At 42.1% G+C, this 26,207-nt stretch overlaps 1 protein-coding gene across 1 annotated transcript; it reads right to left on the minus strand.

Moving 5' to 3' along the window:
* LOC115108127 (calcium/calmodulin-dependent protein kinase type IV-like) lies at positions 1 to 24,225 on the minus strand. Its single transcript, XM_029632123.2, has 11 exons — positions 23,292 to 24,225; positions 20,401 to 20,479; positions 20,261 to 20,323; positions 19,884 to 19,966; positions 19,001 to 19,073; positions 6,031 to 6,121; positions 5,442 to 5,516; positions 3,868 to 3,943; positions 3,498 to 3,624; positions 2,589 to 2,741; positions 1 to 2,151 (listed from the first exon to the last, which is right to left on the minus strand). The coding sequence occupies exons 1-11, from the start codon at positions 23,396 to 23,398 to the stop codon at positions 1,639 to 1,641; spliced, it is 1,440 nt and encodes a 479-aa protein (XP_029487983.2). The 5' UTR covers positions 23,399 to 24,225; the 3' UTR covers positions 1 to 1,638.
* Between the last annotated feature and the right edge of the window lie 1,982 nt (positions 24,226 to 26,207).

Raw genomic sequence — 26,207 nt, forward strand, 5'->3', positions numbered from 1 at the left:
TCAAACGTGTGGAGGAGATTCTCATATCAGCAGCTTGTTATAAAACTGATGTAACCCTCCCAAGGCAAAATTGGACTTGAAAATCAACGTTTTATTCCTTTTATATCAGCACACAGCAACTACCATCTTTAAAATATATTTCTGTAGAATACAATAATCAAATCCAATTCATTTAGATTATTTTGATATGATGAAACATACAAAAGGTATAGAAGTGTACACCTCCACTACACTCTCCCTCTGACTGATGTTAAATCATCTCATGTTTTCTTAAATATGTCATCTTCCCCAAAAATATTAAAAGGTAGGGTACATTTATTTTTAGAAATGAAAAATGGGAAACTGAGAAACTACAAAACAAACACAACTGTTAACTACATCCCCACCAATCCCCAAATAAAGCATTTGTAAGCAATAATAATTATCAGTAAAATATCCATACTTTATACATCATTTCATAGGTGTAAATGTATGGTTTATACATGTGTTAACATGTCAGCAATATAATCCAATTTGGCAATGAAAGCGAGTGAGAATACATGTTAGCAGGTGAAGGTTGGCTCTTAAATTAGAAATGGACTATTTTAATGACACACTTCCATTTGATCAGTTATTTGAGTTCCATCGAGAAAACATTCACCTCGCAGGTTTTTACCTGGCACTGACAATATCATTCTAATGTTGCAGAAAGAGACTGCTTCGCCTGATACAGTACCTCATCTAATCATTTCTTTACAGATTTTGCTTCTACTGGGTTGGAAGCCCCTGTACAAAAAAGGAGGTAGAGAGACTGGTAGCTCCAGTGAGGTTGTTGAGATGATTACCATGTATGTTCCTTCATCAGATAACTACCACAGAATGAGGTTTTACAATCCCTTTTTGGGTAAACAACTGAATGAGGAAATTGGTTTCAGCCTCAAATTAAGCTCCACTGTTCAGCCATATATATATTTCCAAAGGAATAAAAGTGCAATTTGACTTAGATAGTAAACGACTAGCAGTGTGAATGCTTTTTTGCGATCTATATAGATTAATCTGATAATATACAGTGCAAACATTGGATCATTACAATTAATGCAAAATACACCGTAACTATATTCATAAGCTCACAAATACAATATCTTTACTACCTGAATGCTATGCAAGAAAGGGAGGGTTATGTACAGTATATATATATCCACGTATTTGCATATGAAGTCAGTAGATTCCAACATTGAATAGTAGAAAGGTGTAGAGTATACAAAGTATGAAATCAAGTTGTCTTTTCAAGTGGCATTTGAAGAACAATAAGTCTCGTTCAGAGAGGCCTTAAAGTAGAGAAGTTTACAGCAAGTCGGCAACAGTTGAAACCAAAGTCAAAAGCTCATTTGCACATTCGTACGAGTCTCCAAACTCGTTGCGCACAGCAAGGGAAAAAAATAAATATCAAGTTATGTATAGCACTAGTCTTTTGTCCCGGATCAAAACGGATATGAGGCGAGATCTGAACAAAGACATCCGTTCCTCCATCCTTCCTCCTCCGTGTTGTCATCTACCATCTCACACTACAGCAACAACGGCCATCAGCCATCTTAGAACAACGGTCGGAGCTCCTAGGTGAGTGTCGCCACCCTCTTTCTCTTTGGTACCTGCCACTCACTAACACTGGGTTGTTTTACTGCCAGACTCCACCCCCATGGTGAATCCATTGCCAAGGCTCTTGGGGGTTGGGGGACTGGTCTGGACTGGGGAGGAGGTCTCCCGCTTGGTGGAGGCGGAATCCATCGAGGAGCAGCTCTTCTTGGGCACCCTGGGCCGTACCACCGCCGTCTTGGGGATGACCGACATCTGTCTCTGTCCATCAATTCCCCTTAGTGGGGGCCTGGTGGGCAGACAGGTGGGGGAGGAAGCCCCAGACAGTAGAGGAGGGATGGGTCTGGGATTGCGTGGCGGCAGGGGCGGAGGGCACTGGTCCTCCTCATCCTGGGTCAGGGTGGTGTCTGTGCCCTGGTTGGCCTGGCCCTCCTGGGGGTCCTGACCCGGGGGAGGGTCCTGCTGCATGCTGCCCTGCCTGGAGGTGGTCTTGTCAGATCCGGGAATATCGCAGCTGTCCGTGCGCCGCCGGGAGCCCTCGTGCATGCGGCTTGTGGCCACCACGGCCTTCATGATAGCCTGCAATCAGAGAAACATGGCACACCACTGTGAGTCACCAAGCCTGCCACGAGCCATCTTATTGCAATGTAATATTGGCAATAGAGAAGACAATTCCTTGAGGCATAGATCCCAATTAAGACGGTGGTAGAGCCACAAGCTTACATTTCCAGAGACAATCAGAGCAACATCCAACCATTCAAACTGCGATGTTTGTTGTTGCCCATTGATGTCTGACATGGTAAATTACTTTTTTTCGTTTTCCCTTCAAATTAATGGAACAGCTGGAGCGGGATCTACATTAGCTTTTAAGCTAATTGATGCGTTGTAATTTTTTTAGCATAGGTTTGTCAATGATGATTCTAGCAGTGCTTTCGCTTCCATTTTTAAAAAAGAATGCGCGTTTACTTGATTCTACATTGCCTTATTTGGGACCCAAAATGAATCCCATTGCTCACCTTGAGTTTGCGCCGGGCGTTGAACTCCTGTAGCTTCCTTTGAGTGGTGTCCATGTGGGAGAAGCGGGCAGCCTTGCCCAGTACCCAGGGGTGCTCCAGAGCCTCCTTCACCGTCAGCCTCTTGTGATGGTCCTGCACTATCAGCTTACTGACCTAAGGGGGGACAGGCAATGGGACAGGTTGTTATTAAACATAATTCAAAACCAAAAAATGAATATGCATAACCATGCTAATATAGAGTATAACAAGATTTGCTTGAATCTGGCCCTGAGCAAGTTTTATTTTTATTTTTTTACAGAGAAACAGGGGAGATTATTTTTAATTGGGAGTTTGATTTTTTTTATTCATCGAAGTGAAATAGTTGTGAAATATTAAACAGAATATAGTGCAGGGGTCGGCAAACACACAACCCGCGGGACGTTTTTTTGGTGAGAAATTATTTAAATAAAATATTTTTTGAGGCTTAGTTGTTGTCAATTTGCACTGTACAAATTATTAGAATTATGTTTCGGCCCCCAACCATCCGCTCTGACCAAAATTGTCCCTCGGCTGAATCTAGTTGCCTACCCCTGAGAATGGGTGTAACGCAACATATGCTCAGCAGTAATGCATTTTCTGCCATATGGGGTTTTCCTCTGGCCCTGATGAAGCCCGAGACAAATTGCATTCTCCTAAAATAAAGGGTAACATACATTTTCCTAAACGTAACAAACCAATATATTGTATTTGTCAAACCAGTTGTGTAAAACATGTATTAAGGGCCTGCAATCAAATAAAAAGAACAGACGTTGTACATTTACAGTATTTACATAATTCAATCATTAACAAAGAAAAAAAGAAAGCAGAAACAGCCACACTGTTATTCATAATAAAAGCCTCTGGAGTGCAATGCTTCGCATCGAAACTCACCAAGTCCTTAGCGTTGAGGGAGACCTCATCCCACCAGGGGGAGACAAACTCATAGTCGCAGTTGAGGATCCGGCTGTACATATACTGGTCTCCCCTCGGATCGAAGAAGGGTTCAAACCCACACAGCCTGAGGGGAAAGGCAACATTTCCCTCTGATTATTTGTTTCGCCACTTTCACTACTTGTTTTAAAGACATAAGACCCCGCTCTAATAGACTTGCAACGGTGTACTACATCAGAAATCCATATGACACGAGGAAAGGGTGAGATTAGCTGTAATACTGTAATGAGAGGACTTCAAATTGCCAGCTACCCACTCTGAGTACATGCAGATCTTGGGACAGATTTTTAAATGTTTTTTTTTAACTCACAAGATGTACAGGATGACTCCCACTGACCACATGTCCACTTCAGGACCATAGGCATTGCCTCGGAGGATCTCTGGAGCTGCAGGGAAGAGAGTGAGGTATGGAGGGCCAGCTGTCAGCTCCCACACAGGACACTTCTTTTTGACTCATATCAGTCTCTCAAACACTATGTACTATCAATGTTATTTCTGTTGATGCTGTACTCTATAATCTCCATTAAAGCATGCACTACAGTATATCTGTAAATAAAACTTCAACACAATATATATATATTTATATATATTTTTGTTTTGTGGTTGAGGATGATTTATTTGACTGATAGCGATCCCACAATGTATGTAATATATCTACAGTGCTTTCAGGAAATATTCATACCCCTTGAATTCTACATTTTGTCCTGTTACAACCTGAATTCAAAATGGAGTAAATCATTTTTCTTTCTCACACACCTATCTGCACACAATACCCCATAAGTGAAAACATGTTTTTAGACATTTTGCAAATTTATTGGAAATGAAATACGGAAATATCTCATTTACGTAAGTATTCAAACCCCTAAGTCAATACTTTGTACCTTAGGCAGTGATTACAGTCTTTCTGGTTAAGTCTCTAAGAGCTTTGCACACCTGGATGTTTTTTTACCCATCTACCCATAGGTGCTTTTCTGATTTTAGGGGGTTGAATACTTATTTAATAAACAAAAAATTACAATTAAATCAACTTTAATCTTTAACTTTAACAAAATGTGGAAAAAGTCAAGGGGTGTGAATACTTTTAGGCACTGTATATAATATTGTAATGAAACAGGCAGGGAGTGTAGCGCGAACCTTCTGGTCCGAAGCCCTGTGCCATCGACTTGTGCCACGAAGGTATGCCTAAATTTGCCTAAATAACTACCGCCCCGTAGCACTCACGTCTGTAGCCATGAAATGCTTTGAAAGGCTGGTCATGGCTCATATCAACACCATAATACCAGAATCCCTGGTCCCACTCCAATTCACATACCGCCCCAACATATCCACAGATGACGGAATCTCTATTTCACTCAACACTACCCTAGCCCACCTGGACAAAAGGAACACCTACATGAGAATGCTGTTCATTGGCTACAGCTCAGAGTTCAACACCATAGTGCCCTCCAAGCTCATCACTAAGCTAAGGACCCTGGGACTAAACACCTCCTTCTGCAACTGGATCCTATACTTCCTGACGGGCCGCCCCCAGGTGGTGAGGATATATCCTCCACGCTGACCCTCAACACGGGGCCCGGGGCTAAGGACCCTGGGACTAAACACCTCCTTCTGCAACTGGATCCTATACTTCCTGACGGGCCGCCCCCAGGTGGTGAGGATATATCCTCCACGCTGACCCTCAACACGGGGCCCGTAAGGGGTGTGTGCTTAGTCCCCTCTTGTACTCCCTGTTCACCCACGACTGTGTGGCCACGCACAACTTAAACCACATCATTAAGTTTGCCAACAACACGACGGTGGTAGGCCTGATCACCAACAACAATGAAGGAGAAGGTCCGAGACCAATTGTATTCTCATTAGGATAACTGTTAATCCATAACTCACCGCAGTATCCAGGTGTGCCACACACCGTCTTCATGGTCACTTGTTCATCTATTATCTTCGAGAGGCCAAAGTCAGCTGTGAAGATCAGATAAGGGTTTAGTCTCATTGGCCATATCGTCTTTTATTGTGTATCATTCATGTACTGTATGCCACAGAGGAATAGTTGATCTTTACAAGACCACTACTTGTGAATTATGGGCAGGAGTTACGAAAGAAAACAAAGTAGCACATGCCATATCACAGGAATGTCTGGTCCTGTGTGGCTCAGCTGGTCGAGCATGGTGCTTGCAACGTCAGGATTTAGGGTTCGATTCCCGCTGTGGCCACCCATACAAAACAATGTATGCGTGCACTACCGGAAGTCACTTTGGATAAAAGTGTCTGCTAAATGTCATATACACTGTGTTGTTATTATTATATTAATGTCCAGATCCCAGACCAGGCCATATTCCTGCAAGAACTCCTACCAGTAATATTTTCTCATCTAAATATGAGAATAAATAAATAAATAAAACATTTGGCATTTTCATATTTTGACCAAACTGCAAACGGTGGCACTCCCCGTCAGTGCCACCACCTAGTTGGTTACCTATCTTAAGCCGGGCGTCCAAGGAGAGGTCAGCGTAGAGAAGGTTTTCCGGTTTCAGGTCACGATGCACCACCCCATTCTCATGCAAATACTGTGACACAAAACACAAAAGAACAAAACAGTTGCAACCTTAGTTGAATCCACTGACTGTAAATCGCCCTGTTAAATGACCAAAAATGTCAAATGAAGTGCGTCGCTGGGAGAATGTGTCGATACTGAAAAGATTGAAAGAAAGGGAGTGCTGCGCTCAGATCAGCATCATCCATTCAAATCTTTCCTTAACATTATAATTATTTCACAATACCGATGAGGGATCGGCACCTAGCGAGATATTACCACCTACGGCTGCAAATATTCAAGCGACTTATTGACGCTTTCCTGAACCAGTGTTTGTACATTAGAGACCTCTCTGACGCCGAGGAAGCTCAGATTCAAACTCCCATTCACCCAGAAGTGGCACCACAGAACCCAGTGGCTTGGTGAGGGGAAAAAACTATTCTGGGGCCCGTAGTTTTTCCTGATTGTGTAATATAACCTGGTAAAACTCTAGACCTTATACGGTATGATGTGATTCATCTGTTGTAAAAAAGGATGCAGAGTGAAAAATAATATAGAGATAAGGAAGGATTAAATACACAATGAATAACAATAACTTGGCGAGATACAGGGGGGTACCAGTACCAAGCTGAAGTGCAGGGGTATGAGGTAATTGAGGTAGATATGAATAAAGTGACTAAACAACAGGATACAGTGGGGCAAAAAAAGTATTTAGTCAGCCACCAATTGTGCAAGTTCTCCCACTTAAAAAGATGAGAGAGGCCTGTAATTTTCATCATAGGTACACTTCAACAATGACATACAAAATTAGAGAAAGAAAATCTAGAAAATCACATTGTAGGATTTTTAATGAATTTATTTGCAAATTATGGTGGAAAATCTCATTTTCACTTCTCATTTTGTCTGTCATAGTTGAAGTGTACCTATGATGAAAATTACAGGCCTCTCTCATCTTTTCAAGTGGGAGAACTTGCACAACTGGTGGCTGACTAAATACTTTTTTGCCCCACTGTAGATAATAAACCGTAGTGTATGTGATGGGTGAAAAGAGCTGATGCAAAAAAATGGTTTACGCAGATAGTCTGGGTAGATATTTGGTTAACACTTAAACAAACTATTTAGCAGTCTTTAGGCTTGGGGATAAAAGGTGCTCAGGGTCCTGTTGGTTCCAGACTTGGTGCATCGGTACGCTTGGGGTTTTACTTGGCTCATCGCTCTCTAGCGACTCCTTGTGGCGGGCCCGGGCACCTGCAGTCTGACCTCGGTCGTCAAACGGTGTTTCCATGTTGGTGCGGCTGGCTTCCGGATTAAGCGGGCGGGTGTTAATTAGCGCGGTTTGGCGGGTCATGTTTTGGAGGACGGACGACTTGACCTTCGCCTCCCGAGCCCTTTGGGCAGTTGCTGCAATGAGATCGAAATTGGAAGGAATAAATCAATAAAAATAGGCCTATAGCCTACTGTTTATATTTGCATTCAACTCGGTTTTTATTTAAAGTATATTTTTATATGTCGCTTGTTTGTATCAATTGCAAAGACACTGGCAACTTTGTATTTATAGTCATATTTTGTTCTGAAGTTGTCAGCATCACAGAAAGATTGATAAACCATGTGATTCTATGTTTAGCGGAGATCTTCTGTGTATGAAGTTACGTGGGAGGGCATAAAAAAGCATCTAACGACACACTTAGCTGTTCAATATGTGGTCTGAGGCAGGCGTTCGATTACGAGCATTTTCAAGTGCAACGTTAATAACGATGGTTTTGGGAAACTGCTCTAAGATTTAAACAATGCTCCTACGAAGGTTCTAACAATGAACGTAGCCTTTAGATGCTTTTGGGAAACCGGGCCCTGTACTGTTGTCAAACCTGACCTGAGCCCTGTTTCCCAAAAGCATCTTAAGGCTACGTTTTTGTTGTTGTTGTTGTAATTATCTCTTTATTTAAATGTCCCTTTTTTTTCTTCTTTGATCAGGGTTTACAAAGACAACAAAAGAAGCGCAACACACAGACAGAGTACAGGGAGTTAAGTAAAAATACAGTAAAACAAATATCATACAATTCAAATACAGCAGTATCATTTATATGGGCCATTTATGGGCGGTGTTCTACATAATGGAGACCATGTTTTCCAGAACTTTTCAGTCCTCTGGTGCAGGTCAAAAGTTAGTTTTTCTTGGGGAAGAATAGCAGAAGCCTGGAGAGAGGCCACATCCTCGCAGATGGTATTTCTGGTGTGGAACTCAACAGCAAAATTCATTTTGGGGCTAAATAGACGTTCAGATTCAGGCTCAAATACAATGTCACAGTCAAAATAAAGTAGGTTTAGGTTCGGTGAAAGAGCAAATTAATTATCTAAGATCTTCTGAATGAACCTCATTCCAATAAGACCGGATTATATTACAGTCCCAAAATACGTGCTATTAGGTGCCAGTAGCTTGTTGACAGTTGAAACATAAATGTGATGCATTTTGTGAAAGTCGAACATGTCTAAGTTCATCGTTTAGTGCATTTTTATTGGATAAGTATTAGAATAAGCCGCCCCAATATTTGCAGCCGCAGGTGGTCATTACTTTCTAGGAGCTGATCCGTCGTCAGTATTGTGAAATATTTTGAAGGTACGATTTAACTGGAGAAAGCTGATCCGAGAGCAGCGCTCCCTTTCTTTCGATCCTGTCAATATCGACACATGCTCCAACAATGCACTTTGCGACCCTTCACTCTGCATGGTGTTTTGGGAAACGCTTGCTACATCTTCTGCTGTTATAGGAAAGATAAATCGGTAAAACACTTGTAAGCCTAAGTTTCATCTCTATTGGGAAACCGGGCCCTGATCAGTTCAAATGCAAGCCGGTGTGGCACTTGTTTCAAAATGAGTTTGGAATGACGTTTTGAAATGCCAAAACAACCATTTAAAAAAATTGTCTCTCTTTCCATTAGCATTTTAGTTTATATTTTTGTCTTTCAAAATGGGGTCCTTCCCACCTTTTCAGTCATGCTTTACAATATGTGAGATCCTAAGCGGTCACCATCTCTGACCCTCCCCCACGGTACAGGCCAGCAGAGCTCAGGGACATTGATTACTGTTTGACCGAGCCAAGCCTGGACTGATTGTAAATCAATAGTTATCATCTGACATAAATATGCTACTGGATCAATACTCAAGGATACAACATGATTTATCTCTGAATGAGTCACAATTCAATAGTGTTTAAGATTGGACAGCCTTGCTGTAGATGTTATAAATGTTATTGCTATAGCCCTACCCAGCAGCATACTACTCTGCATCCAGCTGCTGGCTTGTCTCTGAAGCTACACAGGGTCGATCCTGGTCAGTCTCTGGATGGGAGACCAGATGCTGCTGGAAGTGGTGTTGGAGGTCCAGTAGTCATTCTCCCCTCTGGTCTAAGGAGATCCCAGGTCAGTGAAGGGGATATTGCCCTGCATAGGTTTTTTTGTCTTTCAGGATGGGATGTTACAACTGGTATCCTGACTCTCTGTGGTCACTAAAGATCCCATGACACTTAGCGTAAGAGTAGGGGTGTAAACCCCGATGTCCTGGATAAATTCCCAATCTGGACTTCTTACCATCACCTTCCACCTAATCATGCCCTGCTTCCAATTGGCTTATTCCTCGCCCCTGTAACTCTTCCCCAGGTCGTTGCTGTAAAATAGAATTTGTTCTCAGTTATCTTACCTGGTAAAATAAAGGTCAGTAAATAAATAATACAATACCTGCCTATGTATTGTCATAGCACTAGTAATCAAGGGCACCCCAACCCAGAAGCTGCCACAGTTGTGTAGCTGGATGTTGAGTTCTGTCACCTTTAGATACGCAGTCAGTGGTAGTTAAGTACATTTTGTCCATCTTAAGCACACTTTTACCACAAGAACAAATCAGTTTATGTTAACGTCAATGATCACAACTGTGTGGACTAGATGACAGATCTGTACAGGCGTTGACACTTGAAGAACAGAGAGAATGTCAGAGGCAGAATGTCAGAGGCAGCAGAGCAGCCTAAAAATAATTTGGGATTTTGGCAGTGAAGCCCTTTACAGTGTATATACAGTACTTCCCCAGAGTCAGGTGAACTCATGGATACCATTTGTATCACTGTGAGACCTGAGGGACACAGCCCAATCAGGGCTTCACTTGGCAGGATTAATTGAAACTCTAAATGAGCAGACCCTGATCTAAAATTGACTTAACAGATGGGGCCCATTGCTGCAGTAGCTCAGAAGCTCTCTGACTGCTCTCACCATCCTATTCCTCAAGAGTCAAGAGAGTTCCGACTCTGACTACCGGATCGGTTGCAGTGTGGTAAGGTCACCATGAAAGCGTCAAGTGAAAATAAAAGGAAACATTGCCCTTAAATGGTGGAACTATGAAAATAATGTGTTCAAGAGGTAGTGGTTAGAGCATTGGACTAGTAACTGAAAGGTTGTAAGATCGAATCCCCGAGCTGACAAGGTACAAATCTGTCGTTCTGCCCCTGAACAAGGCAGTTAACCCATCGTTCCTAGGCCGTCATTGTAAATAAGATTTTGTTCTTAACTGACTTGCCTAGTTAAATAAAGGTTAAAAAAAGAACAACTTAAGGCAATAAACAACTTATCTGGTAGAAAAAGGCCTATTTCACTTCCTCAAAATTCCCAGAATGAATCTAAGACGACAAGAAATCTGTAATTAATTTTGTCCAAGGATGTTTAATTTTACACATCGCTAAGGTGTTTGGGGCAGTATTTCTCAAGTTCCAAAAAATTGCGATGGGTTGTAATTACATTATGTAAACAACGTGACCAAGCGGAGCAGATTACTGTTTGATTTGAGAAGGGTGCTCCTCCCTCACCACTTTTGCCCGTTCACGCCATAGCCCGGTAATCTTAATCAAACTCCCTCATTGTTTGGAGAGAGCCTAGCATTGTTTTATCTCATACTACACACTGCTTTGGTGGAAATGTTCATAGAGCCAATTCAACAGCTCAGACACGAGAGGTATGTGGCAGGGTCTACAGTGAATCACGGACTACAAAAGGAAAACCAGCCCCGTCGCGGACCACGATGTCTTGCTCCCAGACAAACTAAACAGCTTCTTTGCTCGCTTTGAGGACAATACAGTGCCACCGACACGGCCTGCTACCAAAACCTGTGGGCTCTCCTTCACTTCAGCCAACGTGAGTAAACCATTTAAACGTGTTAACCCTCGCAAGGCTGCCGGTCCAGATGGCATCCCTAGCCGCGTCCTCAGAGCATGCGCAGACCAGCTGGCTGGTGTGTTTACGGACATATTCAATCAATCCTTATCCCAGTCTGCTGTTCCCACATGCTTCAAGAGTGTGACCATTGTTCCTGTTCCCAAGAAAGCTAAGATAACTGAGCTAAAGGACTATCGAGCTGTAGCACTCATTTCCGTCATCATGAAGTGCTTTGAGAGACTAGTCAAGGACCATATCATCTCCACCCTACCTGACATCCTAGACCCACTCCAATTTGCTTACCGCCCCGATAGGTCCACAGACGACGCAATCATACTGCCCTAACCCATCTTGCCAAGAGGAATACCTATGTAAGAATGCTGTTCATCGACTACAGCTCAGAATTTAACACCATGGTACCCTCCAAACTCGTCATTAAGCTCAAGATCCTGGGTCTCGACCCCGCTTTGTGCAACTGGGTCCTGGATTCCTGACAGGCCTCCCCAAGTGGTGAGGATAGGAAACAACATCTCCACCCGGCTGATCCTCAACACTGGGGCCCCACAAGGGTGCATTCTCAGCCCTCTCCTGCACTCCCTGTTCACCCATGACTGCGTGGCCACGCACACCTCCAACTCAATCTTCTATCTCAGCTTCTATCTCAAGGCCATCAGACTGTTAAACAGCCATCACTAACATTGAGTGCTAGCCACTTTAATAATTAAAAATTGGATGTAATAAATGTATCACTAGCCACTTTAAACAATGCCACTTTATATAATGTTTACATACCCTATATTACTCATCTCATATGTATATACTGTACTCTATACCATCTACTGCATCTTGCCGTTCGGCCATCGCTCATCCATATATTTGTATGTACATATTCTTATTCATTCCTTTACACTTGTATAAAGTAGTTGTTGTGAAATTGTTAGATAACTTGTTAGATATTACTGCATGGTCGGAACTAGAAGCACAAGCATATCGCTACACTCACATTAACATCTGCTAACCATGTGTATGTGACAAATAACATTTGATTTGTTTCCATTGGACCTTTAATATTTTTGTTGGATTATTAACAGGGTTGAGTAGGTTACTTTCTAAATGTAATCTGTTACTGTTACTAGTTATCTGTCCAAAATTGTAATCAGTAATGTAATTTTTGGATTACCTAAATTCAGTAACATATTCTGATTACATTCAGTTAATTTTTGATTACTTTCCCCTTAAAAGGCATTAGACTTATTAGCAGCAGTTGCAAGGCACATTTTTCACTGGTTGTCCACTGGTTTCAAAAACAATGATTGATAGGCAGCTTAAACTTCTTGAATGCAACCATTATTGGGTTCAAATACACATTTAGATTTGTGAACAGCCGTCCACAACAACCACAATCAATAAGGCGCAAATACGTAACTAAATGAGAGAGCAGCAGTGTGATTCACATCAATGCGCTATGTAGATATCAATAATAAGTGTCATCCGTATCGCTGTAGACTACAGCCCTGCTGTAACGTACTTCCTCCTCTTCGACTGCCCACCCCAACTCACGCCCTGACCATACTAAAACAAAGAATAAAAATAACAGAACTATGGTCAGAACGTGACAACTGCTGTCATCCTTACCTCCAAGCTTTTATTCAAGTTGGATCATCTTTGGATGCTGACAGCAGTCGTACCATTGGAAAACACAGCTTGGACTGTAGCGTAAAAAAAAAGCCTATTTAGCAAACTTATTTTCTGAATTTGAAGTAATCTAGTTTTTCAAAAGTATCTGTAATCCGATTACAATATTTTTGCTGGTAACATAATGGATTACAGTTACCATTTTACTTTGTTAATCCCTTACATGTAATCCGTTACTCCCCAACCCTGATTATTATTCATTCATTTATTGACTTGAATTATTTTCCATTGGATTACACATTTCCTTGGACTTGCACTTCAGGTAGGACTAAGGTTGTCTGTTATTTAGATGTAACTCTCTGCAGCGTTGACCCTGACAGGTCTCTTCATTTGTTGATGATTGAATTAGACTTTAGTTCCTTATGTTGAACCCCCATAACAGAGGCAGACCTCTGTCACACTTGTGTGTAAAGAGAAGATGGACAGCTCCAACTTTTAAAGTACTCCTTATGTCATTTTTGAGGTATCTGTACTTTACTATTTATATTATTGACAACTTTTACTTCTACTTTACTACATTCCTAAAGAAAATGTCCTTTTTACTCCACACATTTTCCCTGACACCCAAAAGTACTTGTAAAATGTTGAATGCTTAGCAGGACAGGAAAATATTCCATTCACTCACTTATAAAGAGAGTATCCCTGGTCATCCCTACTGCCTCTGATCTGGCGGACTCACTAAACACACACGCTTCGTTTGTAAATTATGTCTGATTGTTGGAGCGCGCCCCTGGCTATCTGTGAATTTTAAAAAACAATACAATTGTATCGTCTGGTTTGCTTCATATAAGGAATTTGAAATGGTTTATACTTTTACTTTTGATACTTAACTATAATTGAGCAATTACATGTACTTTTAAAACCAAATACTTTCAGACTTTTACTCAAGTAGTATTTTACTGGGTGACTTTCATTTTCTATTAAGGTATCTTTATTCTTACTCAAGTATGACAATTGGGTACTTTTTCCACCACTGGTCTCAACATGATTGTAATAAGGTCAGGACCTCTCTTAGTAACCTATGCCACTGGGCCTCATCAGCCACACACAGAGGCCCTGGGAGGAGACATATAATGACCTAGTCAAAATATAGCCCTGTTTCCACCGTGAGTCCCGGGGCGGCTAACAACAACCACGCGGCGCCATGCTCTCGTCATTATTGCACACTTTCCTTCCCGGCTGTGAACGCCCAGACTCATTCCGTCAAATTAACCAGCGAAGTCTCCGAGAAAGCCTGTGGTTAAAGCCCCAAGTCTGCCATCAGCTACTGTAGCTAGAATGGGCAGTAAGTGCCCAGCCTGACTACTATTAGTTCTAATGGAAAACTCTTCACTCCCCTGTCAGGCTGGCTATTGATGGGCCTCCACGCAGAACCTTTTGAACCCATCTCCCCTGAGATGTTCTGGCTCTCTGTCTGCCTGGGAGAAAGGTTGTAAATTACAATCTGTGCTGCTGTGCACTAGCCGGGCTGGGATGGCTGGGGAGGGCCCAAAGTGTACGAATGAGTCATGGCGGTGTCGATGGTTTATTAAATTTGTGTACCGGGGCTTTTGACAGATGTCGTTTTTTAATGAGATGACAAAAAAAAACAGAGTGGGAGCAGGCTGCTTAGATACAGCATGCACAGAACGATGGGGGGGGGGGGGGGGAGTGTTTCTCTATGGTGATTAGTTTCACACAGACTTGAGGATAAATTATGTTGAGAAATTTGTTGGCTCATTTTGAAAGATGTGAGGGGAAAATGCCATGGTTAGTCAGGGCTGGTTCTACTCCCCCACCGAACGGGCATTTAATAATTTTGCACGCCCAATTTTTCAGTTTTTGATTTGTTAAAAAGGTTTGAAATATCCAATAAATGTCGTTCCACTTCATGATTGTGTCCCACTTGTTGTTGATTCTTCACAAAAAAATACAGTTTTATATCTTTATGTTTGAAGCCTGAAATGTAGCAAAAGGTCGCAAAGTTCAAGGGGGAGTACATACAGTGCAATGAAATACATACTTGCAGGATCACCTTTCGACAATGCAACAACAGAAAAAGTATTTAGCTAAGTGAATGAAAAGAGTAATAAAAATAAAAGCTCAATGAAATAATTTCACGAAGTGAATAAATGGCTGTTTTTTAAAAATAGTTACATAGCCTATATGGAAATAACAGACATGAGCTATGCATGTTTACCTGTAGAATGGAATACGGCCTGTATGATTATTTTACTTTGTCAGTTCTACCACTTTAAACAGGGTTAAATATAATGTTGTCGTAAAGTTCCGCTTTCAGTCCACACTATCAGAAGTCCCAAAACATTATCTTTGGTCTGAGCTCGACACGCTAGCTACAGACACGAAACCCATCAAATGCACTTGCTGGAAATAAACACTTTGTCTTAATATCATGACTTGTATCGACATTCTCCAGTATCGACTGGGAATAATGATGAGTCAGAAAGTTACAGAGGCATAAATAGCATACCCCCCCCTTCCCTGTTATTGTAATGATGAGAGGTTAGCATGTCTTGGGGGTATGATATTTGTGCATCTGTAACTTTCTCACTTATCATTATTCACCTGTTGCATACCGTTTTGTTTGTTTGAACAATAGCAGGAGAAAAGACCACCAAATGAAGTTTCATCAACTGCCTAAGGAGCAGGCTAAACAAACCTCATGATTTCAGACTATACGATAATGATGGAAAGCTGTGGGCTCCGGTTACTTGATACATCTATGTGTGTTCGAAGCACTTCAACACCGGTAAGTCGCTAGCTAACACTTGTTTGTATCTAACTAGCTATGTGTATTGTCTATGTAAACCTGGAAGTAGGTGGAAATATCGCCATAGGCTACTTTGGGCCATTTGGTAGGGTTATCTCCCCAGCTGGTCTACAGCAAGTTGAAAGCACATACAGTGGCTTTGGAAAGTTATTCAGACCCTTTACTCAGTACTTTGTTGAAGCACCTTTGACAGCGATTACAGCCTCAAGTCTTCTTGGGTATGACACTACACTATAAGCTTGGCACACGTGTATTTGGGGAGTTTCTCCCATTCTTCTCAGCAAATCCTCTCAAGCTCTGTCAGGTTGGATGGGGAGTGTTGCTGCACAGTTATTTTCAGGTTTCTCCAGAGATGTTCGATTGGGTTCAAGTCCGGACTCTGGCTGGGCCACTGCAGGACATTTGGAGACTTGTCCCGAAGACACTCCTGCGTTGTCATGGCTGTGTGCTTAGGGTCGTTGTCCTGTTGGAAGGTGAACCTTCGCCACAGTATGAGGACCTGAGCACTCTGGAACAAGTTTTCATCAAGGATCTCACTGTACTTTGCTCCATTCATCTTTGCCTCGATCCTGACTAGTCTCCCAGTCCCTGCCACTGAAAAACATCCCCACAGCATGATGCTGCCATCACCGTGCTTCACAGTAGGGATGGTGCCAGGTTTCCTCCAGACATGACGCCTGGCATTCAGGCCAAAGAGTTCAATCTTGGTTTCATCAGACAAGAGAATTTTGTTTTTCATGGTCTGAGAGTCTTTAGGTGCTGTCATATGCCTTTTCCTGAGGAGTGGCTTCACTCTACAATAAAGGCCTGATTGGTGGAGTGCTGCGGAGATGGTTGTCCTTCTGGAAGGTTCTCCCATCTCTATAGCTGTCAGAGTGACCATCGGGTTCTTGGTCACCTCCCTGACCAAGACCCTTCTCCCCTGATTGCTCAGTTTGGCCAAGCGGCCAGCTCTAGGAAGAGTTTTGGGGGTTCCAAACTTCTTCCATTTAAGAATGATGGAGGCCACTGTGTCTCGGAGCTCTACGGACAATTCCTTTGACCTCATGGCTTGGTTTTTGCTCTGAAATGCACTGTCAACTGTGGTACCTTATATAGAGAGTTGTGTGCCTTTCCAAATCATGTCCAATCAATTGAATTTACAACAGGTGGATTCCAATCAAGTTGTAGAAACATCTCAAGGATGATCAATGCAAACAGGATGCACCTGAGCTCAATTTCGTGTCTCATAGCAAGGGTCTGAATACTTATGTAAATGTGCTATTTTTGTTTTTTGCACAAATGTATAAAAACCTATTTTCACTTTGTCATTAAGGGGTATAGATTGAGGCATTTTTTATTTATTTAATCAATTTTAGAATAAGGCTGTAACATAACAAAATGTGGAAAAAGTCAAGGGGTCTAAATACTTTCCGAAGGCACTGTATAGGCAAGCCAACAGGATTAAACTTTTCCATGTACCTAGACCGTTCAAAGGGCAGGCGAAGACGGGAAGTAGTTACGCGACATATCTAAGACTAGCGAATTAGATCGGGATGAACTTCTCTCGCTAGCCAGTCAGCTAACCGGCGAAAACGCTAAGGGTTAACAAAAAGTGACTTAAGTATAATGTGGCAGCTTTACTGTCAGTGTTAGCAGGTCGGGTAACAAATTGGAGTGGCAGAATAAGTATCATGCAAATCGTTTGTTGTTGTGATGCCAAGTGTGTTAATAACAACACGTGAAGCTGCTGAAAACGTTTCTTGAAGCGACAAAAAAGCGTCACTAGTTATCTTGGGATGACACCAAAGTTAGGCTAATTACACGGGAGTAACGGGAGTATCCTACTCAGGGGGCGTGGCCACATTAAGCCACGCCTCGCTGTGTGTATCTACAAGGCGAGCTCTGTTGTCGAGTAGAAAGAACGTTATTGCCCCCTAGTGGTCATATGCAATAGGATGCAGTAGGACCATATTTTGCATTGCGAATTCATATGGAACGATAAGAAAAATGCATACAATTCTAAACGGGGAAAACCGATAGATAAATTGCTGTTTACAATGTTTTTTAATTCTCCACTTGTCACATCCTTATTTAGAAAATGAAAGCAGTGGCCATATGGGCATCACAGCAGCGGCTTGATCACACAGGCACGCACTCGCTAGCACTGTTACATAACAGGCAGCCCACATTCCTGCTGCCTGCTGCCTCTCTTGGTCAGAAGATTAAGAGGCTGTTAAAAAGAATTGCTATGGCTCTCTGAGAGGATTATTTCACACTTTCAGCTCACCAAACACACATACGCACGGATACACACACACACACAGTCACTCAAACACAAGTACGTTCACACACACACATCCGTCATTCCTCTAGCTGAGACTGATGCCACATCTGACCCACATCTACCATGTGTGTGTGTGTGTGTGTGTGTGTGTGTGTGTGTGTGTGTGTATGTGTATGTGTGTGTCCAGCCAAACCCTTATCTGCTTGTATTCTGGGATTACAATACATTTTGTATTTCTAAATAAAGGCTCTCACACTAATCTTCTGGTTAACATTCATTGGTGCCATTGCCAAGTCTTAAACCCCAAAACAATGTTTAGTGGCATTTTTCCACTGACAAAATAATCATGCTCTATTTTTGGGAGATATCATTCTGCCTGCAACAGGGCTCAGCGCTGCCTGCAACAGAGCGCAGTGACTGACTGCACATACTAGCTCACTGGAAATATGAAATAGGAAGCATATTGAACTTTATGCTAAAATGCGATTAGACTTTAGAAGTGTGTGCAGTGCCTGGACACAGATAAGACCAAACCTGAAACAAATGGAATATTAAGCCTAAAAGTATGTGCATTTCCCTATGCAAAGTACGGATAAGAGACCTGTCTCAACTGAACAAGCCTCATCAAAATGACAACACTGAAAAGTCTCTCAGCTCCATGTTGACCTGTTTTCTATTGAAGCAACTGCAGATCAAATCAAATGTAATTTGTCACGTGCGCCGAATACAACAACCTCACAGTGAAATGCTTACTTTAAAAGCCCTTATTAACCAACAATGCAGTTTTTAGAAAAATAAGTGTTAAGATGATTGCCACCATAGTGAAAGACAAAACATATTGCAGCAACAGTGTCTCTACTCTCTCTTCTCTGCATAGAGGGGGGTGCTGTGCATCTCCAGAATTCTTAGCAAATTTCTACTCAAGGCACATTACTTAAGGCACATTTCTACTCAATAGCCCATCAGTGTCCATTCAATCACATATCTTACCGCCACTGCCTCCAGAATCTGCTTGATTACATGGGCAGCATCTCTCTCACTGTAGTAGCCTCTCTCCACGATCCTAAAAGGGCAGAAAGAGCCTAATGGTCAAACACTGTTCAAACGTTACACAGGGTTCAAATTACCCCACTTTGGAAGCGAGCGGGCCCTCAACTCTGTAGTGAGGGGAAATAATAGGGCCGGGACGATACCAGTACCGCGATACTCGTTAGTATCGTGGCAAGGAAACAAAACACGAAGCGAGTTGAATGTATTTTGGAAAACAGCCCTAATGTTGGGAACAAACATCATTATGTTGTCATCCAGAGTCACATGTATTTATTTTCCAAGCTAAAGCACACAGTGTTTTTACAAACACTAGGTTTTTAAAGGACCAAATAGTGTGCTTTGTGTTTTCATTTTTGCCATGGAAGAAATATTGCGATGCTGGTATTGTCACAGACCCGATAATAGGTACTTGTTACTGTCAAACATTCATAAGCCTATAAGATGATAGGAGGATAACGAGTTTAACAGACAATTTAATTTGGCTATTATACAAAAACAATTAAAAAATAGAGATTATTGATTATTCATGATGAGTTTTACAGATGGGTGGGGTATTTGCTCAAACCACAGTGTTCTAATCGGTTTCCTGGCAACAGTGCTGGTGAGGGCCATTACAAACATAATTTTCTATTCCTTTTATGCTCTACATCTCAATAACGCCTGTGTCATAAATTGCTGCTAATGACAAAGCAGGCAAATGGAACAGGGGGACTGAGTGAGGCCACTGACTCCACCTCTGGCCTCGTCGAAATGAAACTAATTTCAGCAGGGATATAGGGTTGAGACGGGGATCGTAAGGGTGGTATATTTTGGGCTTAAGCACCTGTCAAAGAGTTCCCCTCCAGTCACCAGCTCCAAGATGAGGGCGATGTCTGTCTCTGTCTCAAAGATCTCCTTCAGGCGGATCTGAGGTCCAAAAGCCACAGGTAGAGGGGAAGACGAGATTGAGAACTCGCCAAAAATGTTGACGAAGACATAATAAAAAACATTCATGTTACTAAGGTCCCCATTAATGTTCCTTTAATTCACATTCTTAGAAACATTATTATAATTTTTTTTAACAATACAACATATCAAAAACATTGGAGTTGCTAGTATCCTACAAGTCACCACTATTGTTCATGTCCATCATGGCCGGAGAAAAGATAACATTTTAACGTTTATAAGCGGCGTATTGGATCAAATAAAGTGACCGCTTACAATATTCGGGTGGGAAAGTCGCAGCAGGACACCAATTTCAGTCCGCACTATTTTCTTGTCGATCTGAAATGGGAAGAACGAGAATGAGAGCCCCCATTATGATCCTGTCAGTGTAACTATAAAATGGCCGATGGACTCACAGTCTTCTTGAGGACCTTTGCAGCATAGGGCTTCTGTGTCTTCTTCTCCTCCGTGCGAAACACCACTGACGTGGCCCCCCTAGGAAGAAGGTAAATCGGTCAACGTCGACGGCTACGATTTATATGGTTCTCTCCATGGGGCAATGATTCAGCATTGTACCTCAAGTTCTACTCATGAACTGCTTATGAATCGTAAGTAAGTATAATGTCATTTGCTCATCAAACGTAACACTCAAAAGCTGACATCCACCTCAAGCACTACAATAACAACTCCACGGTGAACCATTCGATGCAGCATCCATCTACATGCTTATTGCTAACACTGATAAATCAAACCGTTGTGGAGGAAAACATGCAGGAAAAGAAAGCATTTCAAAGCCACGGCACGATTTACATGAGAGGCCAGAGGGTAGCACTAAGTACGAGCTGAAACCGCGAGTAATCTGTTAATACGTGACTGGGCTGTCTCGTGTTGTCTGTTGCTTTTAAATCGACTTGGGAATCTAGAGATAATGCCCTGGCCCAGCGTGTATCTTTATTAGTTCGAACTAGGGAAAGCAGTAGCAGCAGAAGACACAGCAGCAGCTGAGCTGTGGGTTGCCTAGGACAACTGGAGCACCACATGTATCTTGCTTCACTTGAAGAGTCTATATGACCTCACACATACAGATGGTTATGTGTTCTGGTGCTCTATCTATATGATATACGTTCATCAGTAGAGTCCCACTGTTTCATATCTGTATTTTGGTATATCTCAACATTGAAAGGTGTATTTTTTTTTTATCAATGTGTGTTCAAATTCAGTTGAGCCGTTGAAGAAATAGAGGCCTTTGTAGCAATAGTATTTTCTCGGGATTTACTCATCCGCTTCGATACCGGTATACCATCATCAAGTGAGCTATCGATATGTACATGTGTACAATCATTCCTATTCAATACCGCCAGCATAACTGGTATTTTGGTCAATTAGAATCGGATGTGGATTGTGTAAAACTGAACTAGGTCGTTATTAAGAGGGCGGTCAGAATAAAACCACACAGTGGAATAAGGAGGGAGTACTGGCAGCAGCCAGCAGCTATCTAATCTGGGACTTCCCCTCAGTAGTATCCCTATGGGGGCACTCGGCATTTGCCCTGCTTAGGAAATGATTCCCTGTTTCTCCAACAGTCCTGCTACTGCTAATACAATCCAGGCATAATCATCCCCCAGCCCTCTCGACACCACTCTCATAGCTGTAGGGTCTCCTTGGTAACCAGGACAACTCTCCTTGAAAAGTAGACCCCTAACAACTGTGCACACCCTTATATGGGGAGGCTGGGGGAAGCTGAGAGTAAGCTGTGCATGTTTACGTGCATGAAGCAAGTACCAGTGGCTGAACTGGCCTATTGTTTACGATCGATCTGCCGACTGTAGATGGATCCTCAAATGTCGATCACAGACGATTCATTCAGTAAACGTCCGTATCTGAGTCAATATGCGCTGTTGGTGTTCAATTGTTACTGATAATTCTAGCAAACGGTGGCCCTACTTTAAGTAATAACCATATCATTTGATTTGGATCTGGTGTTATGGGTTTGAGTCCTGTAAAGGGACGTGCGGACAGCTTTCTGAACACTTGGTATACAGTTTGTTATACCACTGACAGTGAGATCTCTCCCTGCTGTCCCACACGGAACACCCGAAGGGACAAAATGGGTGCCTGTCCATTATACATGCAGTTGCGGGTGAGGAGAAGAGAACTGTTACATACATTTAAGTGTGGCGTGAAATAAGGTTTCATTTAAAGGCACAGGCGCATTGGTGCTGCATACTGTTCCACAGTATATCCAACGGAAATATGACACCTGATTCACATTATATGGCCAACCCTAACTGCACTGTGCCGTTTCAGATATTCTCTCACACTGTCCCAGCAACTACGGCGGATGTGTAACCAGGCCAGCCCAGTACAGCTCTGCTTGGCATAGATTATTTTTCCCCCTTTAGTGTGAATTAGCAATTACAGTGAGCCGGTGTTTTGAGTCAGAACCATGGACATGGTGGGATTATCGTTGTTTACGCCTGCTGACGAATGTCTTCATCAAACGCATGAATACCCAGAAGGGCTCCAATTGCCACTCCATCTGTCAGTCAGATCCCCAAACTTCAACAGACCACTGACACCCACTCCAAGTGACAAATATTGACATGTTGACATTGTCAATCTGGATGTGATGTAAGAGTGTACTTAAGCCAGACTCGTGTGGATAGAGGTGGGGGGAGGGGTCAGAGGTAGTGGGAGATTCCATATAGAGCCTCTGAAAATGGTCGGTAACACCTGTTTCCTCCATACTTGCACTAATCCCTTCACGTTTCACTGTTGTCCAGTGCTAAGCCACGTGTTGCTCCCATTACAATGAGAGGTCATATCCATAGCAAACACAGTGGGCTGTTTTACCCCTCTGACAGAGTGAAGATCATGTTTTGACACATGTTGATTGTGTCTTGGCATCAAGGTTAGTAGGCTACTTATGAGGTGAGATGATGGGAGAGAAATTGTCACTTGTTAACAGGAGGAGCTGTCCATGGTGCTGAACTATGCATATGCAATTGATACCTCGTTCTGAACTGGTCTAAAATATGTGTTCTGTCTGTCCTGTCATATAATCAAACCTAATCCATGTGTAATACACAGTAGATAAATACTGAAATTGTAGACATGGTAATTCAAAATGTACACTCTAGCTATAGCCATAACCTAATGAAATACTATTGGATGAAATTCCACTGATATGTTTTTCTGCAGTACATGAACCAGAAGCAAGCCCTTTTGATAGTCATGAAGGTCATGATGCTGGTGGTATTTACTGCATGCATTGGAGTCAATAAAGGCACAGACTACAGTACTCTACCTTCCCAGTTCTGGACCCATGGTGTAAAATTCATCCATGGAGACATCTCGGCGCGAGCCATCGACCCAGTATTCCACCGGGGTGGCACCGGAGCGTGAGGTTGGCATGTTGATGTTGGCCAATCACACAACACACAGGATTCCTGAGGAGCGCAAAGCCCAAACTCACACTACTTGCCCTCTTTTTAAGATTAAAACGTAATTCTCCGTTTAAATAGAAGGAAGAGAAGGCATTAGTCCTGTGTTGTTGAGTTGTAGTTGGTTAACTACTCTCACCGTTATATTAAGTCAAAGATCAAAGATAATCCGGATGTTTACGTTTCCAGTAAAGCAGCGAAATATATAGTTAGCTCCGATATCAAAATCCTGCAGGCTTCGCTTTACATCTCACCCTTAGTCACTATGCTATATACCACATTACAAAAAAACAGCAATTATTATTCTATTATTGCAATATATCGACACAATTTCATTCGCGCATTCATAGCTATCCTTTACTCGAAGTTTACTGTGCCATATCCAAATGTGTCGCAGCTTCCATCAGGCCTCCCTGTGTGAGTGCCCGAATCCATAAACCTAGTAGCATAGGCTTTGATCTTCTGCAGCACAATCCCACCCACGACAGCTCACTAATTAAAACATCACTATATCATGCAACGAACCACCTCAATTGTCCATGATACCAGTAGCGTCTGAGGTTCGTGATAAAGAATATTCCATGGTCCGAGGTAGAAAGCTTTATGGTACTAATTAGATCATGATCCGTCAATATGTTTATGTAGTTGCTGTCTTACAATTTGGCAAAATATAGATTTCGTCTCGCGGCTGATGCAGGCTGTACTATTGGTCTTTATGAACGCCCATCCAATGATCTGCTCGCTATACAATATTTGGTATTACTTTCATCCTCGGTTTGGGTTGGGTAGGTGGTGGCGGTTAGGCTGGTGTTTTCATTGTGTGTGTGTGTGTGTGTGGGGGGGGGGTCTGTAATCTCAGCTCCACGCCCTTCACAGATTTCTTCCAATCAGTTGCATTTTCACCACAATCACAATCTGCGCTGCAATTGGAAGTCAAAACAGTCAATCAAAACCATGTTATTACGCGTGTATCCCACCTGTAAAAGCCCTGGTCCACATATGGCATTGTATAGGGTATATGCAACCTTACATTTCAACGAGCAGACCATTCTGAAAATACTCGACTGATTTTGGATGTCAACAACGCTGACAATGTCTTTTAATTAACTGATGTGTGGAGGGAACCCCATGTCTAATATTTGGCTTCATTATCTTTACTAGAAATGGGTGAAATTATAGAATACTAGTCTGAATGTTTCATGTGATAATCATGTTCTTGCTGTGTACTGTATGCATGCTGAGTTCAGCCGCATCAACTCGGTGGTTTTTATAGGTCGTTATCAATATGGTGTAGAGGGTTTGATTTGACGGGGGCAAGGATAACTCCATTGACAACTACTTGCTGTTTTCGAGGGGATTGCTGAATGCATTTTATAACTAGTTGGTTTAAATATCATCACCTGTTGAAGTGCATAGTCAGAAAGACACATTAACGAGTATTCCACATTTAGCTCTATCTTCAGAGTTATACAGCAAGTATCGGCATGCTTTTCATGATCAATAAACATACTAGAAATAAACAATGACGCACGACGGGTATGCAGGGTTTGAGAGTAACGGATTACATAAACGGTAACAGTAATCCGATACATTACCAGCAAAACTATTGTAATGAGATTACAGATACTTTTGAAAAACGACATGATTACTTCGAGGATTACTTTTAAATTCAGAAAGGAGGTTTGCGAAAATAATCTTTGACACTTCTCTCTTTTTCTCAATGACATTCAATTCAACATTGAAAAAGGGCGCACCTGAGCGAGTCTGACCCGAAGTCAGAGACCACTATGATGAGACACCAAATGGGTTTGATGGATCGCGGGAAAAGAGCAGGAATATGCTTTTGTAGGCTACAGTCCAAGCTATGTCTTCCAATGTTACGACTGCTTTCGGCATCCAAAGATTATCCAATTTGAATAAACGCTTTTGGAGGTAAGAATGACAGCGAATGTGTAGTCTACGGCGATACGGATATCACTTATTATTGCTATCTACATAGCGCATGGATGAGAATCACACTGCTGCTTTCTCATTTAGCTATTTGCGCCTTACGGATTGTGCTTGTTGTGGACGGCTGTTCACAAATCTAAATGTGTATTTCAACCCAATAATTGTTTAATTCAAGAAGTTTAAACTGCCTATCAATCATTGTTTTTGAAACCAGTGGACAGTCAGCAAGTGAAAAATGCTCTCTTGCCACAGCTGCACAGTGCGGATCCCAGGCTATGGAATAGAAGTGGGGCTTTTATTGCTACATTTTTATTGCAAACTTTTGAAAGACTTAAACGGGTATTCTGTAGTTGCTACATCCATTTTGGGACTTGTTGGAATTATGTATACACTACCGTTCAAAAGTTTGGGGTCACTTAGAAATGTCCTTGTTTTTGAAAGAAAATCACATTTTTCTGTCCATTAAAAATAACACCAAATTGATCAGAAATACATTGTAGACATTGTAAATGTTGTAAATTACTATTGTAGCTGGAAACAGCTGATTTTTAATGGAGTATCCACATAGGCTTACAGAGGCCCATTATCAGCAACCATCACTCCTGTGTTCCAATGGCACGTTGTGTTAGCTAATCCAAGTTTATAATTTTAAAGGTTAATTGATCATTAGAAAACCCTTTCACAGCTGAAAATTGTTGTCCTGGTTAAAGAAGCAATAAAACTGGCCTTTAGATTAGTTGAGTATCTGGAGCACCAGCATTTGTGGGTTCGATTAAGGAGGGAGCAGAAGGTGGAAAAGAGACTTGGAATTTAGCAGCAGACACAGAAGG

The sequence above is a fragment of the Oncorhynchus nerka genome, linkage group LG24, assembly GCF_034236695.1.
Source record: "Oncorhynchus nerka isolate Pitt River linkage group LG24, Oner_Uvic_2.0, whole genome shotgun sequence".
NCBI classification, from domain to species: domain Eukaryota; kingdom Metazoa; phylum Chordata; class Actinopteri; order Salmoniformes; family Salmonidae; genus Oncorhynchus; species Oncorhynchus nerka.